The sequence below is a fragment of the Wyeomyia smithii genome, chromosome 1 (genome assembly GCF_029784165.1).
Source record: "Wyeomyia smithii strain HCP4-BCI-WySm-NY-G18 chromosome 1, ASM2978416v1, whole genome shotgun sequence".
Lineage (NCBI taxonomy): Eukaryota > Metazoa > Arthropoda > Insecta > Diptera > Culicidae > Wyeomyia > Wyeomyia smithii.
Window position 1 is genome coordinate 195,035,435 of NC_073694.1, and position 17,420 is coordinate 195,052,854.

Here is a 17,420-nt window from a genome sequence, read left to right on the forward strand (position 1 = left end):
CCCGTCTAGGGTGAGGGCTAAGTAATTACAGTTCGTTATTGCGCCACATCAGTAAAACTTGCATTATTGATAGCCTCCCGTACTACAGTGGAGTCCCGGAAGATTATTTGCACATTAATAATAATCCGCTCTATTTTTAAGCTAGCCAAGTCGGAACCCTGTCTCTGTCTGAGAAAAGTGTAACCAATGTACACAAATCATTCAATATTTAATTTTCGATTCGCTCCTTCTTTCTTTAATAAGTTATGCGGCCAACTGCTCTAGTTTTATTTTTGGTTTCATTGATCGCAGTTCAGTATGGTAAGGCTTGAAGGCTTTAAGTTTGAACTACAGCTAGAACTGGTGGGGCAAATTGCTGGAAGGTGGAAGCGAAATGCTAAAGGATGATATTTAACGTATACCTGGTGTTCAATGTCAAGTTCAGGCACTGTAAATTTTATCGCCATGAAGCAACCGGATATACTGGAAATATTAGCCTTGTGACGTTAGCTCAAACTTTGCTTGATCAAGAACACGTGCCAAACTTAGGCTCGAATTATTACGTAAACGGGTGCTTACGGAAATTTATAATAAAACATTCAAGATATTTTCAGAATCGAATCTAGTGAAATTCGAATGATTCTATATTAGTCATGATAATGGTCATCGAAACCAGGTTTGCCCAGCATTTCATTATGTTCATTTTTTATGTTTAATTTGTACTGATAGTTTACTATCGAAGATAGTCCTACGCCAAAAGTCTATATTTTTATAGGCATTAACTCATTTTTTCAAACCTTTATAACCTCACATTTTATTTTCTCTTGCTAGTTACACTAAAATGTAACGTTATATGCGCATATTTCACTCTTATTGCCGTCAAATTACAACAGAAACATTGAAAAAACTTAGGGTAATTCAATGAATCAATAGAATGTGTGTGACTCTCGTCACATAGCCGCGCCGCCAGAACATATGTTGAAACATTGGCATTCATATCTTATCTCGTTGTTTCGATGGAGGCGCGTGGTCACTCGTCGCTAAACAAAACCACTTTGATTAGGCTCCTGCCACACCCGTTAAGGTTCCCGGGCTGGGCACCTCCTTCGTGAAAATGAACAATACCAAAGGAGCAGGTTGCAATCTAACAAACCGGCAGTCGAAAAACAATCGATGAACTTTTGTGGGCACGAGAGAACGAATGAAAGAAAGAGTGATAAATAAATTATCATTTACGATAGTCACTGTATTCGGTTTGCCGCGAGAGTAGGTACAATCAATAGGAGAGAGTAGTTATCGTACGGCTAGATTCCGTTGCCTGCGTGCCAGCTTGGTGGATATTCCGGGTTTTAGTCACTTTTTCGTCTAGTTTCGGAAAAACCGCTTGCCTGTCGATAATATAATACTGGCGCATCTGCATAATGACGAGCTTCAACGGTTAATATATTCTGCCGGTTTTATTCGAGATATGATAAATTATTGAAATAAAGCGGAAACAAGAAATTTGTCGTCGGTCTCGGGATTCTCTCCGGTTAGCCGAGATGTATTGAACGTGGAATACATACACTATCAATCAACGGAGCAGTCGCACGTTTGAAGCGGTAGAGTAATAACGTTATAGTTTTTCCACTAGTTCGTGGAAGGAAACCGAACGAAACTCGGTGGTTTTATTGGTATCAAATCGCGAGTGAAGCTAAACTAGAGTAAAGCTAATTTATAAGATTGGTGATAAAATCGTTACCGTCACATGAGAACAGTTTACCAGTGTCCAATAGCATAGATTGTGTTGTGAATATGGTGCTGAATGTAGTGTGGCTTTGATACAACTGATTGAAGTTACGATTCACGGTACAATTTACGGCTGTACGGTTCAGCGTGTGAAAAGTTATCAACTAGTAGAAAATTTATTTTTCATTTCATTGCGTGCAGAGTAGCATCTCCATAAATGATTACCTTGTTACACGGGAACTTACTGCTTTAGTGAAACAGGTGAGCTAGCATTTTGATTACATTGCAGTGTTTTTTTTTTCTTTTACACTTTCAATTGGAGAAGGACCTTGAAAATACTAAATTTCAACTCTCGCTAGCATTTGAAACTAGTAACATGATGTTTTTTTTTTTAAATTATTGATGGTCAAAGTTAGATATTTTGTGAATTATAGCACTTACTAACGAGTTAAGCTTAAAAATGCGATTAAAAAACTATGGCACGTTCTCCTATTTCCGTTCAGAATGATTGAGTATTTTGAAGAGTAGCATTACAAAAGTTTAACGTCACATCTAAATTAAAAATAGTCTAGTCTAATCGATCTGTCATTTAACGTGCATATGTAATGCCTTATATACTTCACACGTGTTTTTGTGTTTGCTTAAAATCTCCGAGACCATTTGTTTGATTTATAATATATTAAATCAAGGTTTCGGACAAAATTACCAACGAAATATTTTTATCAAAGTTAAAAAAAGTGCAAAAGTAAATGTTTTAGAACGTAGTTTTAGAGTTTATTCAGTACCCCCCCAGAGCTCATTCCCCCTTACCTTAACTTCATCAAAGTATGTTCAAGGCTGAATATGAAATATTGATGTTAAAAACTTTCGGAATGGTGACATGGCAGCTGTTATAGATAGGTACTTTGAATTTGCGCCAGACAACGCCCATGCAGGAATAAATGATGGGATGTGAAAATTTCATTCTCATTAGTTTGTGTAAACCGTGTACCGTAATTTCACTACTCACTCAGGAAACTATCTAATGTGTATTACTTTATTATTTTTTCCAGTGACAATATTTATCCTAGGTGAGGTTGAACAGCAACGTGTTCCGACATCTGACGCTTATACATACTATAAAATTGAAATCTGAAGAATTCTTTTACGATTTTACGATGCTTTTTCTTCATTTTGGTATCATTTTGCGCAACTTTCTAACGAGTTTTCTGTATACATGTTAAGTTATGTCTGAAACACCCAGCCTATATTGTTGCCGCAGTCGTTGGTATAAGATTACCCTATATAAAACAGTAACGTAAAATTTATGTCGAAGTTTTACTCTGCAGCGCAAATTGGTTCGTTGGTGTAAAAGAAAACTTATAATTCCTCAACACAGTGTTTATGTCTTCGGCAATATTGTTCAGCATAAAAATATCTTTTAAAAATGTATTCTGGTAGCTTTAATTTCTTTCCTACAGATGATGGTGACTTCCATTTTCTAAATATTTTTTTCTGACCTTTTAACATTTGTCATTCGGGTCCTATTTTCTGAATATGGTGCTAGATAATTTGTTTTTTTTTTTCGGGAAAGAGGTTTTTATCTTCAAATTGTAGGATTGACCGTTAATGAGATATAGTTATTTTAAATATTCATAAATCCGAAATTGCAGTAATTAAATATAACTAGTAATTAGGTACGTATGATCCACTTTCAGGTATTATTTTCTTTCTCTGGCATTCCGTCATAATGACAACTCTCCTACTCGCGTGTACTTCTCGTTAGTTGCGGAGGGACAAAAAATATTTCGAAAAGGGTATTGGACTACTTCGGCAGCGGTTTTCTTCGGCTGGTTATGCATTAGATTGCAAAGCTTACCAAAGCAGTGCGATCGGCTGTCGGAGCACGAACAGAAACCGGGTAGATGAAGAAAGCCTTTTCGTTTTCGAGCTTATTTTTTCAAGGACTCCTCCTAATCTAACAATTTTAGTCGAGCACTCCTACTCGCAAGCAGGAACTCGCGTACTCTGTCACAGTCGCTGAGTAGCAAGACAAAAGAGTTTTTGTGAGCCGGTGCAGCAGTAGACTTGAGAAGCAAAAGACTTGAGAAGCGTAGCATATATCGCGTTCTCAAGCAGAAAGTAGGCGAAAGTTTTTGTTTCTCGCTCGCTTTGCAACGCTGGTATCAACAAATGGTTGACAAAAGCTCTAGTGCAATTTTTTTCGATGTTTTTCTGGTAGTTTTTGATTTTTTTTATTGTTTTACTTTCGTTTCCATCTAAGGAGAGACAACTGGGTATAGATTTGCATCCACTTTGGGAACCACTCACTGATTGGTTGAAATCAAAAACCCCGAGTGCGTTAAAATTTATCATCAGGCTTGCTGGCAGTGTTGCTGAACAACATGTTTTGTTGTTTTGATTTTTATTTTTTATGATGTCACCTGTTATATTCTAAAATAATTTCAAGTGAACATTCAAAATAAAGTATAGAGCGTACAAATACGGGTGTAGTAAGAGATCCGACTTTGATCATCACTTATATCAATTACGGTTTTGCGTGAAGCATAAGAACAGCATACCGCTGCTCAATGTCGTGTGTAGTGCGAGCTTATTTCTACTTTTGAATCCGTTCTGGATTAAGTTTGAAATATACCTGTTGAAGCATATTGCTTGTGCGGAGAGTACAATGCAGTTGGGTCAATGAATGATTCATAATCATTGATGGATGACACTTTCGATTTCAAGTATATTAAAGATGCAGATTCTCCGCTAACCCACAGACGGTAAAACTGTCGCCTGCAGAAGGAATTGTGCATGATGGTGATAAAAAATTAAAAACATTCAAGCATTAAAAACATTCATGTATTTTCCGAGTGAATGGCATCACTTTCGAAAAATACAACAGTGATCATCGAGGTGGATGAGGAAGAAGAGTAAGAAGCCAGATGTCGCCCCTTAGGTTTCCATGTCGTTTCGACGTTTGTTGTAGTGTTTGTTTACGTTTTTTTTTTCATGCTCTTTTAGCCAATATTTGACATTTCAACTTATTTTAACATTTAGACATTTTTAGCAGAGTAGGCAGTGTGACTTTGTGCTCGTGTCCAAGTGAGTTTTAATACTTGCTTGCACATTTATTTTCGGTTGCACATAAACCCTACTAACAGTGCAATACACTTAAGTTAGATTTGAATTTTAATCCTGCATAACAACAACTGCATGGAAATTAAATTGCGTTGAAATTCGCGACGTGTCTGCTGCAACAGTTTGTTGCATTGTCCTTTGAAAGCAAAAATTCGACGTGAAAACTGAACTCATCGCGTCACATCATCGCCTTCATCGTTGAATACATCGTGCACTGCATGCATTGCATGCACTTGAACTCAATCGATCAGAGTGTGCGGTGCAAAAAAACTCAAACTATTGTGAGGAATCAGATTCAAGTTGATTTCAAATCTGGAAAAAGGTTACTCAATTCAACTTTGCACGAGTTTATGCCATCATTGATTTATTGTGTTTTTTTTTTATTATTTGGGTGCCCTCGAAAAAACACAAACTTTGACAAAACCATTACAGATTTTGCTCGAAGTTGCGCAAATTATTCATCCAGTTTCACTTTAAAAAAATCCCAAACACATACTTTGTTCGAAACCTTCTTTTTTTTCTTTACAATTTATAGACGTAAGATGTCCGAAATATAGTGTAAAGGTGATTTTTGGAGAAAATAAACCGAGAACTTCAGAAGACTGCTTTAAGCAGTGTAGAGCAGTGCTGATAAAAGTCATTTTCCTCAGCAAAATTCTTCGAAAATTACAGCCAATCATTTTCAATTTTCACTTCCAATGATCGCAGCGCTCTTTCAGATACACTAGATTTTCGTCCTAGTAACGTGCTGTTATACTCATATGAAATAGATCGCGCGCATCGTTCACGGTTACGGAATAAAATTTGACGACAAATCCAACCAAATGATCTTCACTTCAAAGCGAAAAAGAAAAACAAACAGTCGACTCAACCAAAATGAACCTCACCGAAACACTTTTTCACTGACACTGACCGATGCCTTGACAATCTTCGTTAACTGATAAACTGATTTTGATGTCTTGCTTTCGTCACATGAAATATGATGAGGTGTTTTGACAGTTCACTTCCATGCAAAAAGCGGGAAGGGAGAACTCTGAAAGGATTGTAAAAAAATAACGTTTATGGATGCTTTTTTTCACTTTCACTCAAGAGTGTCAACAAATATCAACCCTGGTGTAGAGTCAATCCTGTATCGGCTCGTGAAAAAACAAATTTTAGTGGTGCAATCGGGACTACGGAATCACGTATGATAGAGGAACTAAAACGATGCTGCTAATGATAAGTATAGTGCACATGCGGGAGGTAGTTTAAAAGTGATCTTTTTGTTACTTCCAAAATTGTACTTCATACATAGCAAGTGACAATTGAAAGGAGCTTGCATGGAAGCTTGTGTGCAGGTCCGAGTGGACAGACAGTGCTGTTTCAATGCATTGCAAATAAATATCTTACATTTTTTAATTTGCAACTTTTTTTTTATTATATCACTGCCAGACAGTGGGATCTAGAAAGGTTCCCACACACACACAAATAAACGGAGAAGTTTAGAAAAAATATCATGTTTGACCGGAAGTGTTGCCAAGTTGCCAATTTTTGTAATTTAACACTAAACTTGCATTTTTCGGCAAATGCAGTTAATTCATTTGAAATAAGACAGTTTCATCAGGTTACTCGGGAAATGGTACGTCAACAACACCTATCACTCCGACACACATTGGGACGAAATCAAAAATAGTAGGACATTGGTGTTTGTGACGAAACGCATGATTTTAGCTTTTCGATGTCTTCTAGAAAGTTCCTCAGATTTATGAGTACTTTATTTGGGTGGTAAAATTTTTTGTTCGCATATTGTAATAACATAATTTCACGTCCAATTTTTCTCAACCAATTTTATTCTGTACCAATTTCATAACATTTCCCTTTCGCACTCGCGAATCTGACTTAAACCAGACGTTTAAACAACTCGAATTTTGAATTTTTTAAAGTTACACATTTCAACACTTCGCTTATATTTCCGAGCACCTGTCAAATCACCAAACGTCCATGGCTTACTCATTTAGGGCACCGATTGTCCGATTAAAAAAAAAAAGTTGATTAAAAAATGCTCAAATTCCATAAAAGTTGCAACTTAATTTCCGAGAAAATAATTATGAATCCCCTTTGATCCCAGTACGACATATATACACAATTGGAGGGAATAAGTATCCGAAAAAAATGAAACTAAAAGTAGCTGCCAATATCTGCCTTTCCTCGAGTTATGATCTCTTGAAAATTGTGTCACAAAATTGCAAAAACAGACATAACTCCTCCAAATTAAGAGATAGCGATACACTTTCTTCTAAAAAAAATGTGGCAAATAAAAGCTTTATCACCTAAAAACTCATTTTAAGGGGGTGGTTAACTTTTATACCTTATAACTTTGTCAGGTTAAGAGATAGAATTTTTTAATCTTCTACAAAGTTGCTCGAAATAACTAGTTCTACAATGTGTCGGAAGTAAGTTTCCAGGTTCATCAAGAAATAAAAAAAGTTATTATTTTTATTTTGGTGTACATCCCCCTTAAACAAATAATTTTACCACCCATATAAATTACTCATAGAATTGAGGAACTTTCTAGAAGACATCGAAAAGCTAAAACCATGCGTTTCGTCACAAACGCCAATGTCCTACTGTTTTTGATTTCGTACCACTGTGCGACATAGGTAATATGAGCCACCATTAGAACAAAACAATATAAAACCAAACAACGGACACTGTTTCCAAAGCTGCAAAAACGTGATCAAAATTGTGTTGACCTAGAAAAACTGTAGCAGAGCTACAGTGTTTTCAGTAAAGTTGTTCCATTATTTGTAGTAGAAATTCCATTGTTTGTTGTAAAAGTTTCAATTTTGTGTTTTTTTTATAGGGGGGGGGGGGGGAGTTTGTAATGATTTATTTATGTACTAAAATATCTATTCAGAATTAGTATTGTGTGTTCTGCCACAAATGGTGACATTTCAACACAATTATATATATTTGTACGCTTTTTAGTATTATTGAATGTTATTAGCTTTCGCAGTTAAGATAATGTAATTGTAGGAAAATTATTAAACCTACTTGTCAAGAAAAAAAAAGGAATAAAGGGAATAAAACGAAACTTAAAATAAACTTAAAACTATCTTACTGACTATGAAGTGAGTTAATCGTTGCAATTGAGGATTGCAACGATTTTTGTCGGAATTTGTTAATAATTTGGCTTGACATATTTTCTAATGTTTCTTCATTAGTGAGCCTATGTAGCTCGTTCGTGCTAAACCAGGGAGGACGCTTCAAAATCATTTTCAAAAGTTTATTCTGAATCCTTTGAAGTGTCTTCTTCCTGGTTGTACAACAACTTGTCCAGATGGGAACTGCATATAACATTGCTGGCCTAAAAATTTGTTTGTAAATTACCAGTCTATTCTTGAGACAAAGTCTAGAATTCCTGTTGATAAGAGGATATAAACATTTGATGTACTTATTGCACTTTGACTGGATATTTTCAATGTGCTCCTTGAAAGTAAGATTCTTATCATAAATTAGCCCTGAGTATTTAACTTGATCAGATCAATTTAAGACCACACCGTTCATCTTAATAACGTGGTTATGGGTGGGTTTGAGAAATGAAACTCTTGGCTTATGAGGCAAAATAATTAACTGTGTTTTAGAAGCATTAGGGGAAATCTTCCATTTCTGCAAGTATGAAGAAAATATATCTAAACTTTTTTGTAGCCGACTGCATATAACACGAAGGCTTTTTCCTTTTGCGGAAATGCTTGTATCGTCACAAAACAAAGATTCCTCACAACCTGGTGGTAAATCAGGAAGATCAGAAGTAAAAATGTTATATAAGATTGGGCCCAAGATACTCCCCTGAGGCACACCAGCTCTAACAGGCAATCTTTTAGATTTACCATTTAGATAGTTAACCTGGAGAGTGCGGTCAGTTAAATAACTTTGTATCATTTTTGTAAGGTAAAGCGGAAAACTGAAATTTGACATTTAAGCTATTAAACCTTTATGCCAAACACTGTCGAATGCCTTTTCTATATCTAGAAGAGCAGCTCCAGTCGAATAGCCTTCAGATTTATTAGTTCGAATCATATTTGTTACTCTAAGTAACTGATGAGTAGTGGAATGTCCATGGCGAAAACCAAACTGCTCATTTGCAAAAATTGAGTTCTCATTATTATGTGTTATCATTCTATTAAGAATTATTCTTTCAAAAAGTTTGCTAATAGAGGAAAGTAAACTAATTGGTCGATAACTTGATGCCTCAGCTGGATTCTTTTTGGGTTTTAAAATTGGAGTGACTTTGGCATTTTTCCATTTCGTAGGAAAATGTGCTAGTGCAAAGCATCTGTTAAAAATTTTTACCAAGAAATTTAAAGAGTTTTCGGGAAGTCTTTTGATGAGGATATAGAGAATCCCATCATCTCCTGGTGCTTTCATGTTTTTGAATTTTTTGAGAATAGTTCGCACCTCATTCAAGTTTGTCTCCAATACCTCTTCGGAAAGAAATTCTTGGGTGGTGATCTGAACATACTTTTGGTTTACTTCATTTTCATTAGGACTTACTACGTTCAAATTGGAGTTATGAACACTCTCAAACTGCTGAGCAAGTTTTTGAGATTTTTGTTCATTCGTTAGAAAAATGCAATCACCATCTTTAAGGACTGGAATGGGCTTCGAAGGTTTCTTAAGAACTTTCGAAAGCTTCCAACTTCTCTCATGAAATTCTCATTTCGCAAGAGAGTGAATCTATGTTTAATTTCCTTTTGTAATTCTTGAAAAATAATTTTCAAAGCAGGATCACGAGATCTTTGGTATTGACGTCTCCGTATGTTCTTCAAACGTATAAGAAGTTGAAGTTCACTGTCAATAATTGGTGCATTGAGTTTCACTCGAGCCTTAGGAACTGATAAATTCCGGGCATTAAGTATTAAGCGGCTAAAATTATCTAATGCTCTGTCAATGTCAGCACTATTTTGTAAAATAATATCATCATTCAAATTTTCCTCGATCGTAGAACGATATCTATCCCAATTAGTCTTGTGATAATTAACTACAGATCTAGTGGGATTTAAAATAGTTTCATGGGAAATAGGAAATGTTATGGGAAGATGATCAGAATCAAAGTCAGCATGAGTTAATAAATCACTGCATGAATGACTCTGATTTGTTAGTACCAAATCAATTGTAGATGGATTCCTAATAGAAGAATAACATGTAGAACCATTTGGAAATAAAACTGAATAAAATCCAGCCGAGCAATCATTAAACAATATTTTCCCATTGGAATTGCTTTGAGCATTATTCCAAGATCGATATTTCGCATTAAAATCACCGATGATTAAAAATTTAGATTTATTTCTTGTGAGTTTTTGCAAATCTCCCTTGAAATAATTTTTTCGCTCACCAGTGCATTGTAAAGGCAAATACACTGCGGCTATAAATAAAATGCCAATACTTGTTTCAATTTCAATTCCCAAACTCTCGATAACTTTGGTTTCAAGATGGGGTAAAACACGATGTTTTATTCGACGGTGGATAACTATTGCAACTCCACCACCGGCAACATCAATTCTATCAAACCTATGAACTATAAAATTTGGGTTCTTTTTTAGTTTGATATTTGGCTTTAAAAGCGTTTCAGTCACAACTGCAATACGCACATCGTGGACTGTTAAAAAATTGAAAAATTCATCCTCTTCCGCTTTTAAAGAGCGAGCATTCCAATTTAGAAAATTTAAAATCATTGCTGAATTTCAATTTCATAACAATATTAGTTGTAAATTTTATACCTTCTTGAACAGCCTCGTACATCGAGTTACAGTTCAACAAAACGGACATTAGCTGCAGCATGGATTGTTGCAGGTATTCAATCTTTTCGGGAGTTGGATTACCTAAATCAATACTGGCTGATTTTTCAGCACCAAACACGAATGGTTTGTTACTGTTTGAATTTGAAATATTACCTGAAAGGACACTGGCATATGAACAGCCTGGTGTTGCCTGAACAGGATTATTTTTCTGAAATTTGTTATCTGAATTTAAATTATTACCTACAGACACACCTGCTAATGAAAGTGCTGGTGATGCCTGAACAGTACTGAAAATCTTTTGATTACCCACATTGACAATAGGTTGTTTAGAATTCCTACGTTGTCTAGAAGCAATAATTTTTGACCTTACAGGACAATTAAAGAAATTAGATTTGTGATTTCCCCCACAATTTACACATTTGAATTCAATTTTGTGATTAATCAACTCAAGAGTGAGATGAGTTTTACTATTCTCATTTTGGAGTATAGAAAATCACTTTGTTCGGCAAAACAAAAATTAATTGTTTCAACTGCCGCAAGAAAAGAAGAATTTTTTCTGTTCCTTAAAAACCAGAAAAATGCTAAGAATCATTTCTTGGGTTGTTCTTTGGGTTACAAAGTCAACAGGCTTCTTCAAATGAATATGCTTGTTTGGTATAAATTAAGAAAACTGTTCCCGTTGACATGTAATATCTCAAGATTGGCTCATATATCCTCGGAGTGATAGGTGTTCCTCACGTAAAATCGTTCGACGAGCACGATAAACTATTGAATTTTAAATAAAATTTGCTGCTTTGCCGAAAAATGCTCATTTAAATTTAAATAACAAATAAAATATATCTGGCAACACTTCCGGATAAAAATGATGATGTTTTTTTCTGGATTCCTTGGCTTTTTTTCTTCAAGAGTCACCTATCAGTACTTCTTCCCCAACTTTCAGTGAAATCTGTGATGATCGTGCCCATGTAATATGTAAGTGTACACTTCGTATGGAATGACATCATGGAAGTTACGTATGAAATTTACATTTAAATATAATATTTTTGGTGCTTTTTAAAGTTTTCCAAATATTTGACTTTTTAAATATTTTTTACGTTTTTGACCCGTTTTCGACGTTTTAGACTTTTTTGCGGTATTGGAGCGTTTTTGACGTTTGTTTTTTTTTTACGTTTCTCCAATCTTAAAATTTCATTGAACCTTTTATTGTTTTTTTTTTATATTTTTACGCTTCATGACGTTCATTGACGTTTCTTCGTTTTTTATTTAGGGGTTTCCTATGTGTTTTGGCATACTTTTCTCTTTTTTTCTTTTTCATCTCAACACGCTTTTTCAAGGTTATTGACGCTGAGATTCTTGATATTTTTGACATATTAGGCGTTTGTGACATTTTAATAAAAAACGAGGGACGTTCGAACTTTTTGAATTTTTTTTTTCATTTTTCAACTATTTCTGACAGTTGTGATAATTTAATGTTTTAGTGGTTTTCGTCATTCACTGCGTTTTCTTTTCAGACAAATCTTACATTTTGAATAATAAATACATTTTTGATATTCTTGATGCTTCTGGATGTTGTTAAAGGTTGTTCTAAAGTTTATGACACTTTTGAAAACATTTTTCCATCAGAAATTTTCGACTTGCTGCAACATTCAACATTTTTGAAAACTATGCTTTTTATAGTTTCGATACTTATTCAAGATTTTTAACATTTTAGTTTCTCAAAGCTCTTAACGCTTTTTGTTTTTTGGTGTCTTTAAAATCTTCGACTTTTTCTCAATAGTTTTTCAACGTTTTTTGGCGTTTCCTGGTGTAATGCTCTTCTAGAGCGCCATCCACCCCCTGGAATTCGGAACAATTTTCAAAAGCCAGTGGAGAAATCCGAGCTACCTGTAGCTTAACTCCTAAGTACAAACTCGACATAGAAGTTAATACATTTATCTAAGCTAACAAAATCAGTTCTAAATGCAAAATTAAGAAAATTGCTATTTATTGACACCACGAGAGTTTTTTCTCTTATTATTATGTACGCAATTAAGATCTTCCCTTTTTGCAACTCCTAATACCAAAGTAAGCTGTGGGTAGCAGTCGGGGCAGTCATCAACATCGCACGTTGTTTAACGGAGAGCAGCATTTCTGTATACTTTTTTTTTAAATCTCGGTGCGCTTCATCTGCCAAACATTTGCACGCAAAAGTATATGACGCTACAATAAAATCACTCGAGTGTCAAACCGTTACGTTTAAATATGTCCCAAGTAACAATTCTAAAGCTACTTGGTTTTCTAACAGTTTTATCACAGCAATGTATATTACCAACGGTTTTATGGCGGTTAAACCCGTTGCCAAAAATAGCAAGTCGTAATGAACACTGATAGCTGTCAATAAAACGCTAATAAAACTTCCAATAAAACCGGCAAAAGTCAATGCGATTTTGCTTTATTATTGGTTTTATTATTACTATCTATTGCCCCTTAAAACTACTCCAGCTTGTTGTCATATAACATAAAAAACCAGTTTTATTGCGGTCATTCAAATGCCCAGTTTTAACCTGTCAAACTTGTAAACAAATATATGCAGGCAATGATATACATACAGGTGAGGCAAAAGCGGCTGAGTTGGTTTAGTGTCATGCAGAATTCTGTCGCGGTCTCCGTAAGATGTGTGTAAAATGCTTTAGAGCATCTTGCAGCGCATTTGTGAACATTGATGACGTAGAACTCCAAAAATCTAATAAAGTAACACAGCAAACTTAGTACTTTTCGGTAGTTTTTTTTTTTAATTTTATCGCCAGTTTGTCTTGTTTTGGTGGCAAATAATTTCCTATATCGTTAAATTATGCGTCCTTAAAAATGAGGTAGGGGCAAGACACTATTGATATATTTCGAAATATATTCAATATTCAATTAAACTAAGTATGTATCGTTGCATTTTTCGTGCACCTTCCTATTTATATCAAAATTTGTTGATTCCTCATTATCGTCGGTCGATTCCTCATTATCGTCGGTGTGATGTCAGATTTTTCATAAAAATAAAGTTGTCTAGGCCTCAGGGATTTACCATATTTTTCTCTAATAATGCAGGCATCCAACCTTTGCCGCACCTTACAACATATATATCATTGAACTAGGCTTATTGCGGCTACGATTAATGCCAACTAATTACCAACCGCGCCATATTGATATTTTTGAAACTTTTTATAATCTTGAAAGGAAAACCGAATCGTCGTCTGACTAACAAATAAATTGAACGTCCAAAGTTGATTTTGATCTATCTCTGTATTGAAGAACACGGCTAGATTTTTTTCTGAAAAACTGAGCTGCAACAATCCAATTCATTTTTGCTAACAATGAGGTCATTTTTGTAAGCCCGTACTATTTTGATGGCGCATAAATTTTAAGCGCCTATGATCTCAAAATGCACGACAAAATTTCATGCGCATATGCTTGAGAGCTACAAAACCTACCAAAAACCCCTCCTTATTCCTTATCTTTCTACAATATCACCATCAAATAAAATCGATTGCACGATGATAACCAACACAGGTGAAACATTTCTCCCGCGACGAGAGATTTCCTTATTTAAAAAAGTGGCGTGATGTTCTGGTGTGTGTGCAGGAACGGCACAACAAATCAACTTATAACGGCTGTCAAGCAATGAAAAGTTGATTTGGACTTATTGTGGCAAGTAGCAGAGCGCAATAATGCAACCAAACTTATTGCGCTCTTAAAGAGGTAATGCCAGTTGCTTATAGTATGCGGTACTCTTTCCATGTGGTTTTAAAGCAGTTTTATTGCCATTTTTATAATTGATTCAATAAGCTTGGCAAGAGTGGGCCACCTGGCTGTAAAGCAAACTTATAGCGGTCATCTGGAGGTTCTGATAGTATTTTCAGTTTTAACAGCAATTTTGCGAAATTGGTCATGAAAACCGCTAAAAGAATGCAATACGACTTAAATTGTTACTTGGGGTATCAGCTTGATTCATCACACTTTAGATATGTTATAATCGACTTGCAGTTTGCTCCCTCTATTGACTAACAGCAAGACGTTAGTAACGCATCTTGTTACTCGTAAAACTTGTCTTTATTTGTAAATGGTCTTAAGTAACCTCAAAAATAGAAAAAAAAAACCTAGTGTAGGGACTTTCTCCCTTGTATGATTGTTTCTTTAAGTCAGTCATGATGCCCGTTGGCGCAAGTGTTAAAATCCACAAAAATGAGTATTAACGTCTTGATAGAATCACTTCTAATTCATATTTAGATCTACCACATTTGTGAACTCAGATACATGTAAATTATCAATCGCGCTCATTTTTTTAGTAAGCAGATAGCTCATTTAATAAGCACAGTTTTTTGTCGAAGTGAGTTTTGCTCGTACTTAAACACCGGAGCTGTGAGAGCACATTCTTGCAAATTATCGCGATTATTATCACGATCGCGAAAATTCGCGACTATGTATCAAACTATGTTCCGAGGAATTGAAAATTGAGCCCAAATAGGGTACGGCACCAATTTTTAGCAGCTTGTGCAGTCTCCTGTGTATTGAGATGAAATACTCGAAATGTATAAGGCGACATACAAACAAAACTATATGAATTTGTTAACTATTTCTTTTTTTTTCTGTCAGAACTTACTTTTTATATAATGAAACTGATTTGATAAACATTTATAATAATCCGTCAAAGTTTCCAATCGACTATTACAATCCCTTCGAACGTATGCTAAGCGATTTGCATCTGTTTTGCAGGGGGTTTTCTTCAGATTTTTCCTTTCAATTGGTGTTTATTCAAAAATTTTCTTTGATGAACGGTATTATGCTTGTAGAAAGGGTTTTCATTCCCGTCTTCGAAATTTTCGAATTTGAGGTCCGTTTTTCGCGACTGATGAAAATAGTGAACCCTGGTTAATCCATTCCTTACCCTAATTTGGAATGTTCGTGAAATTTGACATGTTTGACTACTTTATGATAAATCACAAATGTTGAGTTCTTCTCCGGTTATTCTTTAAAAAAACTTTGAGATCATCCAGCATCGAATTTCACCACCAGCAAAGCGATGCGTGGGTAATCATCGGGACAAAACAACGTGGCGTGACGATTGTAACGCATCGAAACAAGCACGTCATTGATATCGATTAAATCTATGACAGTTTTCTTTCGAGGTTTCGATATCAATTATTTATGCAATAGGTATTGGACGAATTTTAAAACTTCTCACTACACTGTACAAAAGTGCGCAGTTTCGTCGTTAACTAGGTTTATTTTACAATCCTCTCTAAACGTATAAAAGTGAAAAAATAAATTCTCACTCAGCATGTTGACAATAACGTTCTAATCACCGCCAGCTGAGGATTACCAGGCGATTTTAATCTGGAATTAACGGTAACTACACTCGAGACCGCTTCTAATGCATGGATGTTAGCAAGCAAATGCCGTACCGTCCGTGTTTGATTCATTGATGATTTAACGATCAAATAAATTTACTACCTCGTGCGTTTACGCTGTTGTTGTTTCCCTCAGGCAGAGAATGGCTGTCTGGTTGATTCGTCAAAAAACCGTAGGATTATCGAGCTGCTGGTTTCATTATACACAATTTCAGTCAACTAAAACGGTAGAGGTGGCTGCAGAATTCTTAACTACAGCAACTTATAGACTGTCGAACCATCGACGCTGACAAGAAGACTATGCGCCACTCGGGAAAATGGCACCCACCAATAAAAACAATGTCGAGCTGAAGGCAATTTGCTGGTTGTAATCATATTTATGTTGTGGTTTCTCCTGTTTACTCGGGAGTCGTTGGTTTGTGTTCGGGCTGAACATCGGGGTATCGGGTTTTTTTTCGCTTCTATTCGTTGTCTAGTTTTTCTTTCCTCGCGCGTGTTCGTGTGGAAGTGACTACTCATTTTCTGCTGGACGGTTATCCGCGTTTGATTGCCGTATTGTGTGTTCTAAACAGTTGAAGAGTTATCTTCCTGGCGCATGGCCGATATCGAATAGTAGACACAGGTGGAGCAATGTAACCAGCAGAGGTCGAGAAGGTTTTCCGCGCCCTGAATGAGCACCGCGGAACAATCGAACGACAGTCGCCGTGTTAATGCTGATTTACTTAAAGCCGCCCGAAACAATCGGTGTCCGTGTTACGCACGCAAAAGGTTTGTGCTTGTACATATTACTATTTGTTTCGTTGAAGTTATTTTTATCAATTCGAATTTGGAATACGTTCAGTTATCTTTTCGATCGCTCGATTGAGTTGTGATGATGTATGAAGTAGCGTTACACGCGGCACGGAAAAGAATTGTCAGCTCAGAGGATTTCAAATTTGTGATAGATAAAAAATCAATTCGAAAGCAGTAATCGTATGCCAGTGGGCAGCTGTTGGACACGCAAATGCCGTATTGTGTTGCCCTAAGTGTATGAATAATATTTGTTGTAATTACTGTAAACTGAGCCGTTTATCTATATAGTGCTATGTGAGTACCTACTCGATCTTTCACAGGATTTAATATCTTTAGTCCAATTTAATCAATGATAATGGAATTAATATCAGTTTAATTGAAGGGAATGCTGCCCCATTGTTCTCACTATTGGAGTTGCACCGCCTCCCTTTACATAAACCCTCACTGTCTTGCATCTAATCCGGATCAAAATTGGATTTGTGGTTCGCTTTTCGATGTAGGTAAAACAGATAAAAATTCATGTAAAAACTGAAGTCATTTTCGATTTACCCCCTCCCTTTTGTTTTTTTTTTCTTTGATAACCAACCTTGGCATATTGTCTTGAAAATTTGGGCAAAGCCTCTAACGGAAGGAGAAATGCGGT

At 35.7% G+C, this 17,420-nt stretch overlaps 1 protein-coding gene across 3 annotated transcripts in view; it reads left to right on the forward strand.

Annotated features, from left to right (window-relative positions):
- The first annotated feature begins 1,357 nt into the window (after positions 1–1,357).
- LOC129717855 (prion-like-(Q/N-rich) domain-bearing protein 25) overlaps positions 1,358–17,420 on the forward strand; it is a 50,885-nt gene continuing 34,822 nt past the window's right edge. Inside the window, exons 1-2 of one of the 3 annotated variants that reach the window (XM_055668078.1) lie at positions 1,358–1,842; positions 1,909–1,968. Coding sequence is in view for 1 of the 3 variants with exons in the window: in XM_055668075.1 (XP_055524050.1) it covers positions 16,696–16,753 (58 nt within the window). In the remaining 2 variants the exon portion in view is untranslated. Of the gene's footprint in view, positions 1,969–16,461; positions 16,754–17,420 lie in introns of those variants that run through there. The other 2 variants (XM_055668077.1, XM_055668075.1) reach the window with 2 other exon arrangements.